Genomic DNA, 17727 nt, shown 5'->3' with positions numbered 1-17727 from the left:
TGTCCGGCCCACAGGAGTAGGGAAAAAAGTAGGTAGGTTATGTTTTAGATAGAGAAGAGAGATCCCTCTTAACTGAAGAGTTGGACTGGGCAAACCAAAAAGGAAAGAGGCCACCAGGCAGACCAAATCAGAGATAGTGGGACCAAGTTAAAAAAGACCAGTCCAAAAAAGGACCAAGTTAAAAAGGTGGTACTAATAGTATATACATACAAGATGTTTACTTTTTTGACAAGCCAGGTAAAGAAAATGTATATACAAGTAATAATGCAAAATATAATATTATTACATCGCAGATGAGTTGTTATGTTCATCTAAAAATATGATTAAATATTTTACTGCAGTGTGGCCAATGTGCAATAACTCTTGTTTGTTGTCTGATTTTCAGAAATATTCTGTAATTTTATTTGAAATGAAAAGCTTAGTGTTTTGTTTATGAAAAATATTTTTCCATGTAGAAGGTATTTTACGGATGTCTCATGGAGTGACTATTATATTTGTGTAAGTAATAGTGTATTTTTGTGAATAATTTATTGAGATTCAAGGTGAATCCAGGAATTCAGTTTTGTTGTTTTGTGTTCAAATCGTAATTGAATGTCTAATTATTTCAGGTGAATTCACATATTGCAATATTGAGTGCATTATCTATTTTTTATTTCCCTGCTGGGGGTATCATTGATTGCCTGATGCCAGGTTTTGGTTGATTTCTGGCAAGGGTCTGGATTTTATTAACAAAATGGAACTGCATATTAAGACAAAACATTTAGACAAGTCCTATATATAGACAAGTCATACACAAAAAAAAAAAAATATTAAAAAATTATTATAATTTTAATTGTGCTAAGTTTTGTTTTACAGAGTCTCCAGCAGATGGGAAACAGCAGGGCAAGAGCTGTTTATGAAGCTAATTTACCAGATAACTTCAGACGGCCACAGTCAGATTCTGCTCTTGAAGCTTTTGTTAGAGCCAAGTATGAAGCAAAAAAATATATTGCCAGAGAGTGGGTGCCTCCTCCTATACCAAAGGTAAATTATTTCTTTTAAAGGATAAATTTTTGTTTCTTATTGATATTATTTACAGTACACACATACACACTCTCTCTCTGTGACTGATGTGTTGAAATAAATAATTCTAAAAAAGTATCCACAAATACTGCAAAATAAGCTTAAGGGGTGATATTGGAAACTTCTTGGAATGAGATTAAAAAAACTAATTTGCTACCTTTTATACAAAATCCCATCATCTTTTCAAAATCCTTTTCCTGGAGGCCAACCAGTGCTGCAATTTTTTTTTGTGTATTTTTAGGGTGTCGCAGCATTCAGCTTCAGTTTTAGTATGGAAAAGAAAAAGAGAGTAGAATGGGTGCAGTGCATAGCTAGAACTCTCAGTGAGAGGGCAGAACTTTTCAGGAGGGGAGAAGAATGGTAACGTATCAAAAAGGATACAAGAAATTGCTAAGTGGACCCAATGCTTAATGACACAAAGGGAAAGATAATAAATAAATATTAAAAAAAAATTAAAACAACGGTTCTCTTTTAAAATGAAATTACTGTAAAAAGTAGAAAATAATTTTTTAGTGATTATGTAATCAAAATAATTTTCAACATTTTAATCTCCCACCCGCACTAAAAATCACAAAATTCAAAAAATCAAAATCGAAATTCAAAATCATAAAATTCATTTTCTTACGATAACAAATCGATTTGTTGCCATAACAATATCAGATAACTTACAGTAACAAATCAGTAACGATAGGTTATAGTAACAAATCCATTTTATTAACGTAATAAAATCGTTTTGCTGCCACAACAAACCCTTAGTTACTGAAAATTACTGAAACATGATTTGTTATCCATATGTAAACTAAGGAATATATTTTCATAATGTCTGCCATATTGATTTTAGAATGATATTAAATAATGTCACCAGATTCTATTTAGAATGATATTAAATATGCTGTATTATATTGTCATCAGAACCAAAGCTGTGTGCAAAATTTCAGCTTGATTGGATAATGGGGAAGTGTGTTAAATTTCAATTACTAAATTTGACTTATACAGGATTTTGAACATAAGAATACCATTGAAAAAAGAAGACTAAGACAAAGAACTAAGCAAAGCCACAGGGGGATGACTACCATATTGTTCTTCATAAAAAACTGCATTGTTTTAAGAGGTGTATGTACTGGTGCATTATGATTGATAGTAGTTAATTCTGTTTTTCCAAGATTTTTATTTTTTTGCCTCATATCTTTTTCAAGTAGCTTAAAAAATCACCAAACAAATCAGAATTCACCATAACACCAGCAGGAACAAATTCTCTGTGAACTTTTGAAATTGAAGAATACAATTTTGTTGCACCTGTTTGGTTTCAGTGATTGCATAGTCTTTCTCTGCAATGACTATTGTATTGTCTCTGGATCACAGCTGTAAACCAAACTTTCATCCCTGTTATGACTCGTAGATGAAATTAAGATCATTAATAACTATGTCATAATACAAAACATACTTGTTTTTTTTATAAATGGGCAAAAACCAAGGCAAAAGCTTTGCAACAAAATGATATGTGTTAAATTTTTAGTTAAAATTTCTTGGAAGGTTCTCTGGAGTGCAGATTGTATGGTACAGGTTAAATATTATTTTATCATTTTTTGTTTCTTCAATGAAATGAACCAACATTTTTCTTTTGTAATGCTCCTTAAGATAGTAGGTAGTCTAAAAAGCATTGAGCCTTTTGTGCATGAGATAGCGTAGTGCATTCTGGCAAAAGTCGTGGTAGATTGGTTTGTAAACAGTCATGATGTCACCAATGGCCTAAACATCATCAAACAGTATTAAACAATTTGGAGAAAGCTGGCTACAAAAATAAGCTTGATATTTAGGTGCCACTTGATCTGACTCAGAAAAATTTACTCGATCGAATTTCTATGTGTGAATCTCTACTGAAACATAATGAAATTCATTCATTTCTGAAGCAGTTGATCACAAGTGGTGAAAAGTGGATAACCTATGACAACAATGTGCAACTAAGATCGTAGTTGAAACGAGGAGACACTCCACAGTCTTTGGCAAAGCCCACATTGATGCTTAGGAAGATTATGCTGTGCGTTTGGTGGGATTGGAAGAGCATCATGAGCTGCTGCTGCCAAGCCGAATTACAGACTCCTCAGACCTGTTCTGTAGACAACTAACATGATTGCACCTAACAATTCAAAAGAAGCTTCCTGAACTGATCAACAGAAGGGTGTTGTATACACCAAGGTGACAATGATCGATCGCATACATCTTTAACGACCCATCAGAGATTGAGAGAACTGAGAGACTGGGAGGTTTTAATGCATCTACCATATAGTTCAACTTGACACCGTCAAACTATTATCTGTTTCAGTCTATGCAGAACTTCCTGAATGATGTAAGTTAGTTTCAAAAGAGGCCTGTGAAAATCACATGTGAAAGTCTTTTGTTCAGAACCACAGAAGTTCTATTTATGTTGTTGCTGGAAAAATGGTAGAGGGTCATTGAAAAAAATGATGCGTATGAGGTCTCATAATATTATTTTCCAATAACAATAAATGCAATCTCCATTTTGGCCTCAAAAGGCTCAATATGTTTTAGACAACTTTGTATTTGATAACATTCAGATCCATTAGTTGCTGTATTTTGTAGTGTTGGTGGGTAAAAGATAATTTTAACTTATGCAAGTTCTTGGATGTCTGGATGTCCTGCACAGTTTTCCATGTTAAATAGGATTTTTTTAATTTTTAATTCGCTCTTCCTAAATCATATTTATTTTTTGAAGATTGAAGCCATTTCATTCATGCATATTTATTATTATTGTGATACTTCACAGATATTGACGTAATGTTTTTAAATATCTAGGTATTTTATATTTGCTTATCACTTGTAACTGCCATTTCTCAGCTGCTGTCATATTGACTTAAAATAGAACAGTTCTCTTTCTTTCCATCTAATACACGATTTAGCTTTAAACTTGTGTCACTGACTGACAGCATTTTAATAATGTCTCATTTCATCAGCATTAGAAATATTTTCTTCCTTATAACTCTCATATATTCTAGGCTACTTTTTTCAAGCCCTGCAGAATTATACAACCTGTTTTGCTTCACTATTGATTTTGCAAAATGTGAGGTTATTATGTTAACGTTTCTGCAGCCAGCTGTTAAAACATTACAAAGTTTCTGCAGACAGCTTTTTATTAAAGAATTCCATTTTAGTTTTAAATAGGCCATTAACTGGAAAGTATAAATTTCATTGCTGTTGAAATCACTGAAAGACTGTTTATTCTAGATGATCGTAAACCATTGCTTGAATTTTTTACTGTTATTGTTTTCTGTTTGGTGCACCTAAAGTATTTTTCTTTGCTGCCTCATGTTGTGGAGAAAGGAAAATTAAAATTATAGTAAACATTAACTTGCTGTTTTCCCTCTTATAATTTTAATCTTTTCTTTGATGGAAAGAATTTTGCATTTACTAGCTATTATCTCAAAAAAATTAATTAACACAACTGAAGAATGTATTATATATACATACTATAAATAACTAATGTACTGTAGTGTTAAATTACAGAAAAACACAGTGTCTATTGTGCTTAATTACAAGTCCAACAATAACTTTAACAGTGAAAGTCAAATTATACTATGGTTTTGCCCACTACTGTGTGTTGTATTAAGTTAATTTGTCATAAGACAATGATGAAAAATAAATTCATTGGTACAGTATTTTTAGTCTATTATTAATTATTTTTGTATAGTTGTTAGACAAGTTAATGAAATATCAAGAATTTCTTGATAAGAACTGCAGTACAGTATTTTAAAAATCATTTTATAGGATATTACCTGATTTAGAATAACATTTGTGGCTTATATGAAGCAAAGGATTGTGTACTGTGCTGTTGAATTATTGACCCATCCTTGTTATGTAACAAATAAAGAAAGTTATTTATAAAATTCATAGATAGGAGTAGACAAGCAGTTGCTATCCTAGTGTAACTTGTTTCTATTCACTGTTGAAATAGTTCGGTCATTCTCAAAAAATTCTTGCCCATTGATTCAAAATTAGTTGTGGATGCATATATTTTGATTGTTATAGGAAATTTTGGTCTTTTCTTTTGCAAACTAGAGAGACTAAAATACATTGATTGATATAGGAAATGTAGAGGAACCAGCCAACTCTTTCATTATAGAGAAATTTTCTTTATGAAGAGCTCTTTAATAGAGAGCATGTATTGTATTAATAAATTATTGAACTCCATAAATAATCAATTCTAATTAATAATAATTCTATTTTTTTTTTGTCTTCAGTCATTTGACTGATTTGATACAGCTTTTCAAGATTCCCGATCTAGTGCTAGTCGTTTCATTTCGGTATAACCCCTACATTCTAAACCCATAATTTGTTTTACATACTGCAAACGTTGCCTGCCTGCACAAATTTTTCCTTCTACCTGTCCCTTCCATTATAAGCGACTATTCCAGGATGCCTTAATGTGTGGCGTATAAGTCTGTCTACTCTTTTAACTATATTCTTCCCAATGCTTCTTTCTTCATCTATTTGCTGAAACACCTCTTCATTTGTAACTTTATCCACCCATCTGATTTTTAACATTCTCCTATAGCACCACATTTCAAAAGCTTCTAATCTTTTCTTCTCAGATACTCAGATTGTCCAAATTTCACTTCCATATAAAGCGACACTCCAAACATATACTTTCAAAAATCTTTTCCTGACATTTAAATTAATTTTTGATGTAAACAAATTATATTTCTTACTGAAGGCTCGTTTAGCTTGTGCTATTCGGCATTTTATATCGCTCCTGCTTCGTCCATTTTTAGTAATTCTATTTCCCAAATAACAAAATTCTTCTACCTCCATAATCTTTTGTCCTCCTATTTTCACATTCAGTGGTCCATCTTTGTTATTTCTACTACATTTCATTACTTTTGTTTTGTTCTTGTTTATTTTCATGCGATAGTTCTTGTGTAGGACTTCATCTATGCCGTTCATTGTTTGTTCTAAATCCTTTTACTCTCGGCAAGAATTACTATATCATCAGCAAATCGTAGCATCTTTATCTTTTCACCTTGTACTGTTACTCCGAATCTAAATTGTTCTTTAACATCATTAACTGCTAGTTCGATGTAAAGATTAAAAAGTAACGGAGATAGGGAACATCCTTGTCGGACTCCCTTTCTTATTATGGCCTCTTTCTTATGTTCTTCAATTATTACTGTTGCTGTTTGGTTCCTGTACATGTTAGCAATTGTTCTTCTATCTCTGTATTTGAACCCTAACTTTTTTAAAATGCTGAATATTTTATTCCAGTCTACGTTATCGAAAGCCTTTTCTAGGTCTATAAACGCCAAGTATGTTGGTTTGTTTTTCTTTAATCTTCCTTCTACTATTAATCTGAGGCCTAAAATTGCTTCCCTTGTCCCTATACTTTTTCTGAAACCAAATTGGTCTTCTCCTAACACTTCTTCCATTCTCCTCTCAATTCTTCTGTATAGAATTCTAGTTAAGATTTATGATGCATGACTAGTTAAACTAATTGTTCTGTATTCTTCACATTTAACTGCCCCTGCTTTCTTTGGTATCATGACTATAACACTTTTTTTGAAGTTTGATAGAAATTCCCCTTTTTCATAAATATTACACACCAGTTTGTATAATCTATCAATCGCTTCCTCACCTGCACTGCACAGTAATTCTACAGGTATTCCGTCTATTTCAGTAGCCTTTCTGCCATTTAAATCTTTTAATGCTCTCTTAAATTCAGATCTCAGTATTGTTTCTCCCATTTCACCCTCCTCAACTTCCTCTTCTTCCTCTAGAACACCATTTTCTAATTCATTTCCTCCGTATTACTCTTCAATATATTCCACCCATCTATCGACTTTACCTTTCGTATTATATATTGGTGTACCATCTTTGTTTAACACATTATTAGATTTTAATTTATGTACCCCAAAATTTTTCTTAACTTTCCTGTATGCTCCGTCTATTTTACCAATGTTCATTTCTCTTTCCACTTCTGAACACTTTTCTTTAATCCACTCTTCTTTCGCCAGTTTGCACTTCCTGTTTATAGCATTTCTTAATTGCCGATAGTTTCTTTTACTTTCTTCATCACTATCATTCTTATATTTTCTACGTTCATCCATCAGCTGCAATATATTGTCTGAAACCCAAGGTTTTCTACCAGTTCTCTTTATTCCGCCTAAGTTTGCTTCTGCTGATTTAAGAATTTCCTTTTTAACATTCTCCCATTCTTCTTCTACATTTTCTACCTTATATTTTTTACTCAGACCTCTTGCGATGTCCTCCTCAAAAATCTTCTTTACCTCCTCTTCCTCAAGCTTCTCTAAATTTCACCAATTCATCTGACACCTTTTCTTCAGGTTTTTAAACCCCAATCTACATTTCATTATCACCAAATTATGGTCGCTATCAATGTCTGCTCCAGGGTAAGTTTTGCAGTCAACGAGTTGATTTCTAAATCTTTGCTTAACCATGATATAATCTATCTGATACCTTGCAGTATCGCCTGGATTTTTCCAAGTGTATTTTCTTCTATTATGATTTTTAAATTGGGTGTTGGCAATTACTAAATTATACTTCGTGCAAAACTCTATAAGTCGGTCCCCTCTTTCATTCCTTTTGCCCAGCCCATATTCACCCACTATATTTCCTTCCTTGCCTTTTCCAATGCTTGCATTCCAATCTCCAACTATTATTAAATTTTCATCTCCTTTTACGTGTTTAATTGCTTCATCAATCTCTTCGTATACACACACTACCTCATCATCATCATGGGCGCTTGTAGGCATATAGACGTTAACAATCGTTGTCGGTTTAGGTTTTGATTTTTTTTCCTTATTACAATGATTCTATCGCTATGTGTTTTGAAATACTCTACTCTCTTCCCTATCTTCTTGTTCATTATGAAACCTACTCCTGCCTGCCCATTATTTGAAGCTTAGTTGATTATTCTAAAAATCACCTGACCAAAAGTCGCCTTCCTCTTCCCACCGAACCTCACTAATTCCTACTACATCCCCACATTTATCCTATCTATTTCCCTTTTTAAATTTTCTAGCCTACCAACCTTTTTTAAACTTCTATCATTCCACGCTCCGACTCGTAGAATGTTATTTTTTAATTTTCTGGTGACCCCTTCCTTAGTAGTCCCCACCCGGAGATCCGAACGGGGGACTAGTTTACCTCCGGAATATTTTACCAAGGAAGGCGCCTCCATCATTGCTATATGAAAGAGCCACATTTTCTTGGAAAAAAGCAGCTGTAGTTTTCCATTGCTTTCAGCTGCGCAGTACTCAGAGGACTGAGTGATGTTGATATGGCCGTTTAAGTCATTCTGACTCACGCCCCTAACAACTACTGAAAGAGCTGCTGCCCTCTTTCAGGAATCATTCCTTAGTCTGGCTCTCAACAGATACCTCTCCGATTTGGTTGCACCTTTGGTCCAGCTACTCTGTATCCCTGAGCACTCAAGCCCCCTCACCAACGGCAAGGTCTCATGATTCATAGAGGAGGAAATAATAATTCATATCCATAAAATTAAACAATTTCCCACACAAGCTGTGTGTTACAAGAAATTATTGTATAGCTTGATGTAATGTTTAATAATTTATGTGATTGTACTTTTTCTTTTTTTTTTTTGAGGATTTTGAGGTCACAGTGGACCACTTCAGTCAACACTGGCTCCTCTTCTTTTTATTTTTTTCTTGATTGCTTCCCAATACTTCTTTATTCTGTCAGATCTTGCTTTTTTGAGTTCTTCTGAACAAACCCCTGTTGTTGTTTTCTTTAATTTTAAATCTGGAGTTTGCTTCTTTTAATATTTTTGTATTGTCAGTTTTGTTCTATCTATAATCTTCTATTGTAATTTCTAGTTCTTACATATCTTGTTTAATTTCGGTTATCCAGGTCGATGTTTTGGACATTTTCTATTATTTCTCGACCAGTTTCCTGATGAGCCTGCTCAGTTCTGTTCTTATTATGTGTCCAAAGAAGGAGATTCTTTCTTTCTAAAGTAGTCTAGAGCTGGTTCTACGTCTTTATGTACCTCTTGGTTTGGTATAAGTCTCCATTCTCCCCTATCAGTAGTAAGTCATCTTTTATTTATGCATGTTCGTAGAATTTTTCTTTCTATTCCTTGCATCTCTGCTGAGTAGGAAATGTTGGACTTAGTTTTAAGAGTGTTTTGCTTCCATATGGTATTATAGGTCTGGTTTTGTAATGTCTAAGTTTGGTATTTATTGAGATACATCTTTTATTATATGTTTTGGTGGTATTTTATGCATAATTGAATTTTTTGTCCAGTTTATTTTTTCTTTAAGTTCATGTGTGATATTTTCTCCGAAATATTTAAACCGTTCAACTAGCTCGACTTTGTCTGTTTATGATTATGTGGTTCAATACTAGGGAATTTATGGCCATTATTCTAGTCTTTTCATGTGATATTCTTAGGCCTTTTTTTCCTGATAGTTCTTCCAGTGAAGTTACTTGGATTCTATCTTCTGCGACGTTATTGGCTAGAAACGCAAAGGTCATCTGCAAATCCTAGACAGTTTACTTTGATATGGTTTGCATGTTTCCTTCCTTCAATTGTTACGTGTGGTGGGTCTTTTTTGAACCACTCTAGAATATATCACACATATATTCATATATTACATATTCACACACATATTACATATTCTAGGGTGCAGTTGAAGAGCAGTGGGTGCAGTCTCCTTGTCTTAAACCTGTTTTGATTAGGAATGGTTCTGATATTTTTCCTCTGAATTTTATTTTGGAGTATGTGTCAGTTAATGTTAATTCTATCATTTTTTCTAGTTTTGGGTGTAATCCTAGGTTTCTTTTAGTATTTGCAGCATTGATGGTCTATGAATATTGTCATAGGCTTTTTGGAAATCTATGAATGATATTACTAGTTGTCTTCATTTCATTTTGTGTACATCCATTAATTTGAGAGTGATTATTTGCTCAGAACAGCTTCTCCACGGTCTAAATCCCCCCTGATATTCTCCCAGTTCATTTTTTTTGTAGTTCAATTTCTCTGTAGTTTTCGAGGTTAGTGTCTTGTCCCTTTTTGCTGGGTGTATGAGTGCAGCAGTCCAGTGTTTAGGTAATTTTTCTTCTTCCCAGATTTTTTTGGAGATTTTCTAGAAGTGATTGTTTAATCTCCTTGGAGGATTATTTCCAAAGTTCTACCACTGTTTGGTCTTCCCTGCTTGCTTTGTGGTTTTGTGTTTCTTTTAATGCTTGGTTTAATGATTCTACTTTATTATAAAGGAAGTAGGAAAGGGTATGGTGGCCAGTTCAGTTAGGGATTTAAATGATAGTGAACAAGAGTACTGTTAGTTACTTTTTCTTTTGATTTCTACTGTTATATTATTTTATAATTTTCAGCGTTTTGTTTATTTTATAAATACGATTAGAGATTTATTACTGTTTTTTTATAATTTTTATTTTTGTTGTTTTTTAATTTGTTTTCATTTTATCTATTTATTTATTTTTCTTTTATGTTTTCTGTATAATTGTATTGAATTTTAATTAATTGCATTATTCTACAATTCTTCAATTTTTTTATGATTGTTTAACTTTTATATGTGCATCTAGTTACACAAAAATTCTTTGTAATCATTTTTGAATGTTTCTTTTTGCTATTCCAGTTTTCATTGTTAATTAAAAAATAAAATAGAACATATGGATTATAAAAGCCTGTTTGTTGTTTGTGGTTTTTTTGTCTAAAGATATAAATATTATTGGATTATAAATATGTAATTTTTGGGAGTAAAAAAAGAGACTTGCATTTCCTTTTAAAATGTCTTTTTCTTTTAAAATTAATAAACTGCTTTATTATTTTGTAATGTTTTAGAATGTAGTGATGTTCAGTGGGCTGATACTACTATTTTGTTGAAAATATATTCTTATTTTATAGAAAATGGGTTTTTTTTTTAGGCTTGCTTTGGTTCATGTATTGTAAAAAACTGCAGATGTTTGGTTGTTTATTTTTTGTATTTTAAGTGGTCATAGTAAGTTTTAATCATGTATTCAAAGATACCTTAGAGATAACCAACAATCCAGGAAAGACAGTTTTTATATGATAAATATAGACATATTAACAAAAAAAAAAAAATCATAACAATGGATGCCCATAACCATGAAATATATAACTATTGTTTACTGTAAAATGCTTTAAAATAAATTGTATATAAAATCAATTATACATGATCTTATGGGATCATAACCATGTGTTTAATCACTCTGCAATTACTTTTCTGATCTATCATTATAAGTGCTGTATACCACAGCAGATCCAAAAATTGATCAGTTTGGGAACTACATGATGGTGCACGAAATGATCCAATATTTGGTTTTGTTAAAAAATATTTATTTGAATTGTAATTCAGAAAAGTAAAATACAGTGTGTTTACTATCTATATACTTGTAGATTATGTTACTTACAGCATGTTTAATATGACTACCATCACATCTAGCAACTTCTTCAATACGAACTCCTGTGTTGCTAATAACTCGACGACATATATCCTTAGTTATCTCTTGCATGCCTCAATGATCAGCACTTGCAGCTCCATCACTGTACGAGGGTGTTTAGGGAAAATTTTTTCCTTTAGAAATCCCCAAAGAAAATAATCACAAAGATTCAAATCAGGACTGTTTGGGGCCCAGTTCTGTCCACATGCAAAAGGATTAGGAAAGCGTTTGACATGATATTTGTATTAAAAGTTTCATGCAGAAAGTCTAAAATGAACATTAGCTGTGTGTGGTATGGCTCCATCCTGCATGAACCACTCGTTTTCTGATTGAAACCCTTTTGCAAGAAGCTGAGAAACAAAATTATTATGCAGCAAGTTTAGTTAATGTTCACTGTTCACTGTCTATTCAAAAAAGAATGGCCCTATTACTCCATGACTGGAGATAGTGGCCATTACCATAATTCTTCGAGTGTGATGCACATTTTCATAAAGCACATGTGGATTTCAGAATCCCAAAAATGCACATTTTGTTTATTAACAACCCCGTCGGTGAAAATGTACCTCATCTGAAAACCAAACTTTGTTCAACAATACATCTTCATTTACAGCCCATTCAACGAATGCATTCTTTGATGTTTGTTGTCAGTCATTAATTCAGGCAACACTGTTATTTTCTATGGATACAAATGCAGATCAGTTTTTAAAATTTGCTGCACAGATCGCCTAGAAATCTCAAGTTGTGCTGCTGCTTTTCTTGTTGATTTGCTTATCGTCCTCAGCAATGCTGCTTTGCTGACAGCTTTGACATTCTGTGAAGAATGAATGTTGGCAGGCCATTTATATTTACTATAAAATACTGAACCATCAATGTTAAATTTTTTATGAAGTTTATGTATTGTTTTTAAATGAGGATGACCATCGAGTTTTCGTTTCATAAAAAAACAATGCAGTCTTTACACATTGTTCAACAGTCAGTCTTCCTTTGTCAGCCATCTTGTAACAATACACAAACACCGCACTCGGAAAGAGAAGAAACTAATGTTCATGAACTGCTGTCACTTCTGTTAACATATAACACATAAATAATTATGAACCTATATAATTATAACCAAAACAAGTGGATCACTTTGTGCGATACCCTGTATAATCAGTGTGGCTTGTGCTGCCAGTATGTTCTGTAGTCCTCTTCTGGAAAGTTTAGAAAATTTTTGGTTGGTTTTCTCAGTATTCCATTTGATTTACTGAAAAACCTCAGAATGTGCTGAAATTTCATTCAGAATTTCTTTATTTTATTTGTACAAGAATGACGGTAGTGCCATGCAATCAGGGATGGAAGTAATAAATTTTTTTGTGAACTTCTTATACACCCTCACACTCTTGGAACAACAAGACTGAAACTCTGCTAACCTAATACATATGTATGTAGAATCTGTTCTGAGATAAAATCTTTTCATCAAAAACTAAATGCACTACAGTTCTCATAACGTAAATTAAAAATGTAGTAAAAATCGGGCTCCTTTTCTTCTTTAATAGCAGAAAAGCTACCATGGTCATTTTTATTCTGAAATTGCAGATTAATTAGGAAAAGAACAAGTTTTAAAATCAGCCGTGAATTTAACTTTTTTTGTGACTTTTGATTGACAAAATATGCAGCTTCAACATTATGCTTCACCTTTCTTGGATTACTTAATAGCATTACTGATTCAGCTGATGTTTTTGGATTGCTATGTTGGGTTTTCTTTATAACAGTCCTACCACTTAAAAAAAACTTAGTTTCTTCTAGTTATTTTTACATTCTCAGATTTTTTTGGCTTGTAGGAATCATTGAAAGAGGTAATGGAGAAGAAAGTTTCTTGGTAATTTCAGTTTTCTTGGTAATGAAAGAAGAGGTTTCTTGAAGTATTGAAGTATTTTTTGACAACATTTTAAAATGAGTGTCTTTTTAGGTGAACTGGGATAAAGAACTTGAAGAAGAAGCTGAAAGAGGGCGTAAAAAGAAAAAACAACAGGATGGCAAGATCTTGGTAATTATTTTTTTTCAATGGTTTATTAAGTAAAACTGGTGTAATATATAATTTGAATGAGAAAGTAATTGTACTAAGGATTTTTTTTTTAAGCTTTGCAAGGGTATAAAAAGTGAGTAAATAAAGTATATATTCATTTGAAAACTCAAAGGAAATGAAAAAATGGTACCGTATTTGTATACAATGTACATGTTTCTTTTTTTTTTTTTAAACCAACGTGAGATATATGGATGCATGTAACGTTTAGAGATTTTCGTGTGAAGAGCTATATGTAGATTGTACTATATACATTGAGATATATTATAGTACGTGTTTGTTTAAACATACTTTCTTGATGTGCAGGTAATTTGTTTCATTTCAAATCATCCATAAAATTGAGTTTCATCAATTACTAATGTCATAATAGTCTGTTCACTAAGGCATACTGTTGATGAACTGTAGATAACGCTTATTGGTGATTCATTCTTTGTTTCCTGTATTTGTGACCTTAGACAAACAAGTATTCATTTTGCTTTAATTAGGCAAAGACTGAATGTGTGTTCTGTATACTTTTAGTAAGTTCTGTAAAATGATTGCATTTATTTACAGACAAAGAAAATTAAAAAATTGTTGCAAAAAATTTGTAATTGAACAGGAAGTTGTAAATATTACAGTCTGGAATCTTGTATAAGAGACTGGAGAAAGACAAAAATAACCTTAACACAAGTAATAAAAATAGAAAATTATTTTACTGCAAAATATAAAATTTTTCAGTAGTAGAAGAGCAGTCACCCTCTTACATTCAAGGCAGCTGGCAGGCTGGCAGTTTGCTGGTTTTCTATATCAACAAAGATGACACAATTAAAGAAATACAAATTGTGAAGGAACATTAAATTTTAAGTCTGTTTGTCATTTGCTTATGAGGAGAAATTATTGGCATTTTAGATGCATAATTCAGTTATGAGAAGAAAATAATTTTTTGATAGGGTAGGTAGGAAATACTGATAAAATTCAAGTTTACTTTGACATGCAGCAGATTAAATAATTAATGCATTCAAGAATAAAACTTCATATTCATTGTTGCAGTTTTGAGAAACAGACACACTTATGTTGACTGTACCTTTAGGTAGCAAAAAACTTCCACCATCTATTATATTTAAAAGAAAATCCCATCCAAAGGGTGAGAAATTACCAGCTAATGTAATTGTTAGGTGTAAGAAAAATGATGGGTGAATACGCTAATATTAGGCTGGGTAAAATGTATGCTTGTACTTTTAGAGTTGAAAAGTATATTGAAAAGTACTGGATAGTTTCCTGCAGACATGTATCAAATAATGTAAAGCATAGGCTTTGAGACGGCAAAAGAGAGCAAATTTGTGTTTCTGATTGATGGAAATCTTTACTCCAACTACTTGGAGTTTACATTAATCAGTGTTCAAAGCTCATTTAAAACATTTTTATTCAGAGTTGATGGCAAGGACAGTCTATGCAATGGATTGACTTACAGGAAGATTGAAAACCCCTTGTCTCACTCTAATCTTTTAGTGGAATTTGGTTGGACATTATTTTAAATGATGTAATTGTATAGATGTTCAAGAAATACTGCATTTATAATAACCTTGTCAAAAATTAAAATTGTGCCATGTGGGATGATCATGACACTTTTGAAGAAGGTTCAGTCATGACAATAAAAAACAGTAAGATGTCCTTCAAATATATTACTGTTTTACTTACTATTAATGATTGCGTGGTGATGCTGTAATTGGCTTGTTATATATTTTTCTTTGTTTTAATGTTTTCCATTAAAAATTTTGTATTGCTGTCTTATGTATCTGCTATGTGTGTGGAAAATATAATCTTTTATACTGATATACGTAGATTACACAGGCCAATGATAAAAATACTTTTTGAATGAGTTTACCTTATTCTTTTTTTTTTTTTAGTTTGCTGAATCCAAATATGACGATAAAAAAGTCTTACCGCCCACTATTTTTTCACATTTCAACACTCATTAACTTAATATTTAAAGAAATATTTGAATTATTTAAAACATTTAAAATAAAGAAACATCGAAATTTAAAGAAATATATGAAATTAAATGTACAGCTGTTTGTTTTGTTATAGTCAACCTAACTTAACATTTTTTACCTTTTGGTGGATGTGTGTAGTACTGTGACTAGTCGTGGTTATAAAAACTTTCCAGACTGCTTTTGTTATATTTGGGGTGAGTTTGTGATTAAAAAACATCAAAGGAACATCTACAAAAAGATTAAAGTTTGTTAAAAAAAAGTGTACTTTGGAACTGAACTTGGTGAACAGGATAAATTGTGTTCACCATATAAGGTATGATGTGTGTAAGTTGAAGATCTTAGAAAATGACCAAAAAAGGAAAAACAAGCCTTTACATTTGCTGTTCCAGTGATATGGAGGAACCAAGAAACCATTCTAATGATTGTTACTTTTGTGCCGTTGAATTACTGGTTATAACTAAAAATATAAAAAAGGTAATAAGGTGCTTTAATCTTCCATCTGCCATTTGGCAAGTCAGCCATGGTCCAGAACTTCCCATCCCTAAACCAGCAGAACTTTTTTGTGATATCCTGGATATATCTAGTGATGCCCAGTCTGATGCAGATTTGAGTTTCAATGTACTACAGAAGATTTAGGACCTTAACTTGTTTATTCAAACCAAGCTAATTCATTTGGTTGGGAATTTGTGGGTTAATGAAGGTGAAAGCTCAACTGCTTGGTTCCAGACTCAAAGAAAAGAACTTGTTGACAGCAGGAACAAATATTTATGTATATAGGAGAAGAGATCAGACTTTTTTCAATTTTTAAAGTGATAGTTTTTCACAGTGCAGCCTTACATTGATCTTCTGAATAAAAATTTTGGCAAATACAGTGTTTTTGTTTACCACTTTTCAATAGATGAACAGATGATACTGTACTTTTTGATCACGATTCTTGTAAACTGTTTCTGAAAGGAAAACCTGTCTGTACGCTTTGCCTACAAGATGTGGTGTTTATGTTCTTCACAAGTATACTTTTTCAACTTCTCCCTGTATCAAGGAAAAGAAGCATAAGTAGATTCTAGCCTTGGAATTAGGTGCTTCAGTTGTACAAAATTTATTGCACATTGTAGACAATCCTGGAAAGCACAGCATTTATTTTGACAGATTTTTTTAGTTCGTTTTAATTGTTAAGTTTACCGAAGAAGTAAGGCTTTTTTGCAACTGGAACAGTTAATGAAAGTAGAATTCAAAACTGCTATTTGGAAGACTCTGGTTTTTTGTGTAAGAAACCTCATGGGATGTACGATTATCAATTTGATACCATCAATTCAGTTTTTATTACAAAATGGAACAACAACTCTCCTGTACTCTAATTAAACATTTTCAGTTCACTGAGCCTCTGAATAATGTCAAAAGGTATTCTAAAGGAAAAAAAATGAAAATTTCAATCCAACAGCCAGATCTCATTAAGCAATGTAATCGCTATATGGGTGGGGTTGATTCAGTGGACAATAGTGTCAGCAACTATTGAATAACAATGAAAGGAAAATAATGGTGGCCTTTGTTTTCAAACTTTCTTGATGTAGCTTTAGTAAATTGATGAAGCTTTATCAATATGTCCACAAAGAACAAGTCGAGCAATTCAAATTTCAGTGACTTGTAGTTATTGCATATTACATCAAAGACAAATAACATAGAAGAAATTGCTATTCCTGAAATCTAGAGACTTGGACAACTAACAGTGTTTTCAACTGTAACAAATCAGCAACACTCAATTGACAAGCATCTTCCTGAAAAAAAAAATGTAACTAATAGAAGATTCTGCTGCCGACATTGTAAAAGTACAATGGTATTTTCATGTAATAAGTGTAAACTTGGACTTCACCCAAAATGTTTTATTGATTACCATAAAAAATAAATTTGATATATTCTTTATATACTGAAATAGAACATTTCATGTATACATGAAAACATTTAATAACAATAAAAATAAAATTTAATATGTAAACATTTCATTTATATTGTATCGTAATTTCTGTTCAGTTTAGTTTTTATTTAGATTCGTAAAAATATAAAAAAATTGTAAGGTGAATCAGTTTGTGGTTATTAGACATTATTTCCTGTTTAAGTTTTGTTTTTGCAACATTTCATAAATCGATGAATAAACATACCTGA

At 32.0% G+C, this 17727-nt stretch overlaps 1 protein-coding gene across 1 annotated transcript in view; it reads left to right on the top strand.

Annotated features, from left to right (window-relative positions):
- LOC142334318 (stromal membrane-associated protein 1-like) overlaps positions 1-17727 on the top strand; it is a 70649-nt gene that overhangs the window by 29010 nt on the left and 23912 nt on the right. Inside the window, exons 3-4 of the mRNA XM_075382261.1 lie at positions 856-1023; positions 13484-13561. Coding sequence (XP_075238376.1) covers positions 856-1023; positions 13484-13561 — 246 coding nt within the window. The remainder of the gene's footprint in view (positions 1-855; positions 1024-13483; positions 13562-17727) is intronic.

This window comes from Lycorma delicatula, chromosome 1 (genome assembly GCF_047948215.1).
Source record: "Lycorma delicatula isolate Av1 chromosome 1, ASM4794821v1, whole genome shotgun sequence".
NCBI classification, from domain to species: domain Eukaryota; kingdom Metazoa; phylum Arthropoda; class Insecta; order Hemiptera; family Fulgoridae; genus Lycorma; species Lycorma delicatula.
Note: the sequence above shows the minus strand (reverse complement) of the source record. Positions and strands in the feature narration are given on the sequence as shown.